The 7236-nt window shown below is 56.0% G+C and overlaps 1 protein-coding gene across 1 annotated transcript in view; it reads right to left on the minus strand.

Moving 5' to 3' along the window:
- Positions 1-7236, minus strand: part of GLI2 (GLI family zinc finger 2) — a 265688-nt gene that overhangs the window by 3748 nt on the left and 254704 nt on the right. Inside the window, exons 11-14 of the mRNA XM_034641957.1 lie at positions 5064-5228; positions 3577-3858; positions 1607-1943; positions 8-334 (exon numbers count right to left, since the gene is read on the minus strand). Coding sequence (XP_034497848.1) covers positions 8-334; positions 1607-1943; positions 3577-3858; positions 5064-5228 — 1111 coding nt within the window. The remainder of the gene's footprint in view (positions 1-7; positions 335-1606; positions 1944-3576; positions 3859-5063; positions 5229-7236) is intronic.

Raw genomic sequence — 7236 nt, forward strand, 5'->3', positions numbered from 1 at the left:
CCCGCGCCGCCGCTGCACTGGCTGGCCTCGCTCGAGCGCCGCGACGCGTCGGTGGAGATGGGGTCGTAGGAGTCGGCCGAGCTGGCGTTGTGGGGGCGGCCGGCGCCCAGGGGCGACGCTTCGCTGGAACGGCGGCTGGAGAAGTAGGGGGAGATGCCGGAGGAGCGGCGACTCACGGTGTAGGCGGAGCTGACCGTGCTGGTGGAGCTGTCGCGGCGGTCCTGCAGGTGGCTCAGCATGGTCACCTCGCTCGCGGACAGCTCGGACAGCCGCGGGTTGGGCAGCAGCCCGGCCGGCCCGCCGCCCCCGCCGCCGAGGTTTTCCAGGATGGAGCCTGCGGGCAAGGAGAGGGGTCAGCGGCCGTGACAGGGCGCGGCTGCTCTGCCTGCTTTGACCCGGCCAAGCTTACGGCCGCGGGAGCCCTGCTACAGGGCCTGGCACACAGCAGGCACTCAACCAGTGACTTCTAAATGAAAGGAGGGAAGGGGGCAACAGTAAGTGAACAAATGATGGGCCCATGGGAGTCAGGAGGCCTGATTCCAGTCTTAGCTGCCACTGCCTGGCCGGCCCTGAATTCTCATTCTGTCTGATGCTTAGTTTCTCCAGCTGGAGATAAAATGTGCCTCTCCTTAGGAGAGGTTATTGGGGGCCGGGAAGGAGGAGCCCGGGAGGCCCTGGCCAGGCCTCCCTGCCCCTTCACCATCTGGGCCCGGGTGTGGCCAGGCGGCTCCCTGGAAGCTTATGGGCAGCCCGCTGAGACACCCGCCCATGGAAGGGAGCAAAGGCCCCAGAATGGGGATGGGGGAGAGAGGTGTGTCACAAGGAGCTCTGGGCCTTGAACAGCCTTACACTCCTGCCGTGAGCAGTCATTGGATGGGGGCCACCCTGGGAAGGGGTGACCTCGGGTAAGGCAGCTGTCTGCAAGCCAGGCGATTTCGGCATGAGGCCGAGAGTTGAAGGCCGTTTGCCAGCAGTTCCCTCAACAGCTGGGGCAACAAATCCTCCCTTCGAGGGAGACCTGGGTGGTGCATCTCAGTGTCCAGCACACTGGCTGCGGGTCCAGCTCACCGCCCGGCCCAGGGTCGGCACTCAGGAGGTGCTCCTGAGGACACCGTGCGTCTCCAAGCCCGGCCGGCACCCCTGAGCCTGTCTTCTGCATAAAGTCCTCCCGTTCTTCCCCAGCTGACACGCTGTCTCCTCCTCTCCCCAGCTCCAGCCCCAGCTCAGCTCCGTCCTCGTTCCCCGGCTCCTTCCCCGTCCGGTGTGCATCTCATGGCATGGCCTTTGAACCATATGAACCGGGATTATATTGCTCCCCTCCCCAGAGCCTTTGCCACAGTGCCCAGAGCAGAAGCATGGTATAGCTGAAGAACCCGGGCTTGGAGCTACTCGGGCCCGGGTCTCACTCAGCTCTGCCATTGATCCAAGGGGGCACTTTCACCTCTCCAAGCTTCACTTTCCTTATCTGTGCAAAGGACCAGTAAGATCTATCCTATTGTGGGCATCCAGTGAGATGGCACATAGAGGTTGATGGAAGGGAACCCAGTGGGTGCTGGCCCCAGGCCCTGTCCCGCTGCTGCCCGCACACCCCGGGGCCTCCACTCACCACTTCCCGGGAGGGGAGGCAGCTTGGTGGTCCGGGTGTGTGGAGCCGGCCCAGCCCAGGAACAGGAATCCTTGAGCGACTTGAGTTTCTCCTTCTTGAGCTGCTCGAACCGGTGCATGGCGGTCATGTGTTTGCGCAGCTGCAGGCCACCAGCAGAGGGAGCGGCCAGCGCTGAGGCATCGGCCCCCGGGGGCGTGTCATCCAGAGCTGTCAGGTCTCCCAGGCTCCCGGGCCCTGTCCCCGGCATCTCCACGCCGCTGTCATTGTTGGGGGCACTGCCCAGGGGAGAGGGCTCACTGCTGCAGGATGACTGGGCCCCGGGGCTGGACTGACACAGCTACAGGGGGGTGTGGTGAGAAAGCACAGACTCAGAGGCTGCGAGAATCCACCTGGCCCTGCACCCCTGCCCACATACACCCCGCGCTCTCACACACCCAGGAAAGAGGCTGTCCTGCGGAGGAACTTCCAAACATTGCTGTCTGTCTGTAGCAGGTGGCCCAGCCACCTCTCTTCTCTGAACCTCAGCTTCCCCAACTAGAAGATGCACTTGGACTGCCTCTGGGACGGGGTCAGTGGCTGGATGGGAAGCCTCCGGGAGGCAGAGGGGGCCTGGGAGTGGACAGCCCCATGTTACCCTGTCTCCTGCTCCTCAGTTCTCCCGGCCGGCATCTGGGCCAGAGCTCTGCATGTTGAGCTTTCAGGGCGTGGCGACACTTTGAGTCTGTGCCCCACAGAGGCTGCCACGGCTGCATGGAGTCGACATCAGAGAGGGCGCTCAACGTTCCCAACAACAGGGACGTGCATATGATGAAGCAAGGCGCAGTGGCGTCCTGCTGACCGGGTACCTTCTCAATAGGCCAGAGGCAGGTTGTTGGAAACGGCCGGGAAGATAAGGGAGGGTGGACCTGCTTGATGTAAGCCCTTGCCTGAATGGCCACCCCAAACCACCTCCCTCTGGGTCGACGTGGAGGGGGGCAGAGAATTCACGGCTCGTGTGTACAACTCGGGACTCCACACAACCTGGGCGGCCTCCACTGGGACCTGGGATCTGAGCCCGGCTGGGGTTCACTTCAGATACCGCACCTGTGGGCTCATTCCCAGGCCACACGCCCCCAAATCCAGACTTTTCTGGAATTTTCAGTGACAGTGCTCCCTTCTGCCCATGGCACGACCCTCATTTCTTACGTTGGCACTCAAGACCCTCTGTCAGCTGGTCCTTTCCTCTCTGTGCCCTGAACTCGCGCCTCCACTCAGCCCTGTCCCTGGTGGAGGCTCGGTCCCCATGGTTTGCTCCTCTATCTGCCAGCCTGACTCCTGCCGCCAGCCTTTATCTATCCCAGGGGTTCCACTTACTGTGCCTGGTGCCTACTGATCCAAACCCACCTTACCAGGCTCCTGAGGGGCCTGGACTGACTGATCAGTCTGCACCCAGGCGGCAGCCCTGGACCAGCACCCGAGCCCGCCCTCAGCACGCCAGCCCGCCCACACCCCGGCCGGGCTTCTCTGCTCACCTCAGTACCGTCTATCCTTAGGGGAGGTACAGGCGAGAAAAAGAGGTGGAGACAAAGAACAGGTGGTTAGAACAAAAGGAGTGGAGGCCACAGGGGCAAGGACACAGAGACAGGACAGAGGGGAGGGGACCAACTGTAGTGCTTGGGTGCTGGTTGGAAAGGCAGAACCCAGGAACCACCCACAGACTGACCACGTGTGGGCAGGCATCTCCATGGCCCATGGCCCTGCCCAGCAGAACGAGAACTGGCACAAGACAGGTTCTATGAGAGGCCCAAGGTCGTGAAGGGAGGAAAGTCAAGCTGGAGAGAGGAGGACATCATCGTGTGCTTAGACGTGGGGGGGACCCCGAGGCAGAACCCACAGCTGCAATTGGGGCTCTGGGCCCTCCTGCTGCCGGGCTTGATCTCTGGGGGGGGGGGAGGCATGCAGTGGGGCCTCCATTGTCCAGCTCTGCTTACCCCGGAGCTCTCGGTCTTGATGGCTTTGACGTGTAGGCAGTCCTCCACGGCCTGGCTGGTGCTGCTGGCCTCGGGAGTTTCCTCCGGGCCCCGGCCACCGGGCTCAGCACTGGCCTCACTGTCCCCGTTCTCCTTGAGTAGGGGGGCACGGAGGTGCACGTCGTTGCGCTGTTTCTTGGTGACGTGAGCGTCTGGGCCGTGTACCGTTTTCACGTGCTTCCGGAGAGAGCTGGGGTCCGTGTAGCGTTTGGTGCAGCCTGGGATCTTGCAGATATAGGGTTTCTGGGAAGAGAAGGAGGCCTGTGTTATGGACTCTGAGTGGGAGTGCTCCCCATTCTCCTAAAGCCATGCCACGTCCTTTGGCTGGCACAGTCAGAAGGTGCCGGACCTGTCTGCAGCCAGGGCACCCGGGATGGAGCCATGCTGGCCCCAGGCCTGCAGGCGCTCAGTCCCATTGGTCTTATCTGCCATCTTTTCATGTGGGTAAGCACATGGCTGAGGAAACCCTCAACACAAGCTGGGGACACAGATCAGAGGCTATGGAGGGGGTGGGGACACAGAGCTTGGTGTGATTACAATGCTGCTTCCCCAGGGACCAGGGCACCGGGATTTTTGCTATCAGTAGGAGTGTATTACTTTGTAATACTTGCGAGACAGCATTAACACCCTGATCTCTCTGATGCGGAAAAACGGGTTCACAGAGGCAAAGAAACTGGCTCAAAGTCACTCAGGAATGGGACGAAACCCAGGTTTTCTGAACCTCAGTCCCGAGTTCTCACACACATACACACACACACACACGTCCATGCAGACACACCATACACACACAGACGCACATACATACGTACATGTGTGCAAGTGCATAAACGCCCGCACGCACACACATCCTACAAATATGCATCCACACAGACCCACGTAATACATACACACATACATCTACATACACGCAACCCTCCACACACGTACATAAACACACTCTTCTCCAAGGCTAGCTCTTGTCTGTAGAGACCCTAAGGGGCTTAGATTCCTTTGGGAAGTCCTCTGATTTCTTACGAGCATTGTAAGAAATCTTCTTGGGATGCAGAATATATCTAAGCCTTTGGAAATGTTTCTTCCTGAGTCTACCCAAGCAAAAGCAGTGGAGTGGCTGGGCCTGGACTGGGAGGCAGGTACAGTGGACTTTTCTCCCTGGGCTCCATCAGCCCTGCCAGGGGGTCTGGCTACCTGGGGAGACAAAGGCTGCTCTGTGCCTTATCAGTGGGGGGCTGACAGCTACGGTAGGTCAGAGAGCAGTAGCAGCTACAGCATGCTGTTGCCAGCTGCCCAGGGTGGAGCAGCAGGGGACTGCTGATGCGTAGGCGGGGAGGGGGCAAGGGGCATTGGGCACCTAGCTACCAGACAGCCTACTAGAAGCCATGGGATGATGCATTTATGCACTCATCAGAGGGGCCCCATGTGCATGCACTGTGCACACCCTTGCAGGGTACCTCGTTGGAGTGGGTGCGGTTCTGGTGCTTGGCGCGGTCTGAGGCGTTGGAGAAGGCCTTGTTGCAACCCTCGTGTTCACACACGTATGGTTTCTCCCCAGTGTGGGACCGCAGGTGCGTCTTCAGGTTCTCCAGGCGAGAGTAGGCCTTTGAGCAGCCCTCGAACTGGGAGGAGGTGGGTTCAATCAGTGAGGGTGCCCCAGATCCAACACAGGGAACCCAACCTTAGTGGCTGGTGTGCTGCCTCCTCCCCAGACCCCCCCGTCTGCTGCACCCTGCCGGTGCACTCAGGAGCATTTTTTTTTTTAAAGATTTTATTTATTTATTTGACAGACAGCTGGAGAGAGAGGGAACACAAGCAGGGGGAGGGGGAGAGGAAGAAGCAGGCTTCCAGCGGAGTAGGGAGCCTGATCTGGGGCTCCATCCCAGGACTCCGGGATCACGCCCTGAGCCAAAGGCAGGTGCTTAACGGCTGAGCCACCCGGGCGCCCCAGGAGTATGTATTTTAACAATAATGTCCACCTTGCTTTCTGATTACAAAACAACACAAGGCCACTCTAGAAAACTTGGAAAAGATGGAGAAGTGCAAAAAGAGAAATGAAAACCATCGGCTGCCCAGGGACAGCCACTGCCAACATCCAGGTAAGTCTCTCTCTGGGGACTTTGTAGTTCATCCCAAATGTTTAAAAACCCAAATGGTAACATAACACATATTTAGTTACATATTGCTTATTAAAATCAATGGCACATGGTGAGAATCTTCCCATAGCATTAAAGACTCTTTGGAAATATTATTTTTAACTCTTTCCAGGGCCATTCCCTGATTAGGATGTTTGTGTGCATTAAAACATGCTGAGAATAAAATCCAGGGGCGCCTGGGTGGCTTAGTCAGTTAAGTGTCTGACTCTTGATCTCAGCTCAGGTCTTGATCTCAGGGTTGTGAGTTCAAGCCCCATGTTGGGCTCCATGCTGGGCATGGAGCCTACTTAAATCCAATCCAATCCAATCCAATCCAATCCAATCCAATCCAATCCAATCCAATCCAATCCAGTGTTCTCCGAATCCTTGAGTGAGCTGGCCACCCTTACCCTCGCTCTGGCCATGCTGGTCCCCTTTCAGTTCCTTGGCCCCACTAAGTTCTTCCTGACATGGGGCCTTTGCACACACTGTCTGCTCTGGCTGGAACCCTATCTGGGTCCTGGCCTGGCTCACCCCCTCTCAATCCCTTAGGTTATTTCCTCTAGGAGAATTTCTCTGATATTCTTAATCATAAGACTACCCTTTTCTCTTTATACTTCCTACCACAATTTATAATCTTTGTCATTTTGTTATGTGGTCTTCCCATAGGATATAAGCTCCACAAGAACAGGTACCTTCTAGATCTTGTTCATTTTTGTGTTCCCAGTATTTAATATCTGATGAAAAAACATTTTTTGGGACTCAAGAAGCATTTTTAGAAAGGAAGGAAGAAGGGAGTAAGAGAGAACGGCAGAGAGGGAGGGAGAGAGGAAGGAAGAAGGATGGGTCATTGTACAAGGTTCTGTACCTACCCCCAAGATACTGCAATAGCATCTAATGTTCCAATGAAAATTGCCCTCAGAATGACACATAAACCCTAGTAGGAACTGGGTTCTTATGTGTCTTCATATTCTCCCCTTTATTCCTGACCAGTGTGATTGAGATATTTGGTACATTGATCTATTTCTACAGCTCACAGCTTATACCACGGGGCTATGGTTTGCTGCCACTCAGAATGTTATGAAAATAGCTTCCTGCAAAGGACTCAGAAGAGCCAAAATAATCTTGCAAAAGGAGGACAAATTTGGAAGACTGACATGTCCCAATTTCAAAAATTTACTACAAAACTACAGTAATGAAGTCTGTGCGTGGTGCTATCAAAAGGACAGACATAGAGATCAATGGACTAGAAGTGAGAGTTTAGAAATAAATTCATATATTATGGTCAAGTGGTTTTCGAGAAGGGTGTTAAGGCTATTCGATGGGGGAAAGAGCAGTCTCTTCAACAAATGGGATCAGGACAACTGGACAGTCACATGCAAAAAGAATGAAGCTGGACCCCTACCTCACACCATATACCCAAATGGAGTCAAAATGGATTCAAGACCTAAATGGTAGAGCTATCCTATAAAACTATATATATATATATATATAT

Source organism: Ailuropoda melanoleuca, chromosome 2 (assembly GCF_002007445.2).
Source record: "Ailuropoda melanoleuca isolate Jingjing chromosome 2, ASM200744v2, whole genome shotgun sequence".
In the NCBI taxonomy this organism is placed as follows: domain Eukaryota; kingdom Metazoa; phylum Chordata; class Mammalia; order Carnivora; family Ursidae; genus Ailuropoda; species Ailuropoda melanoleuca.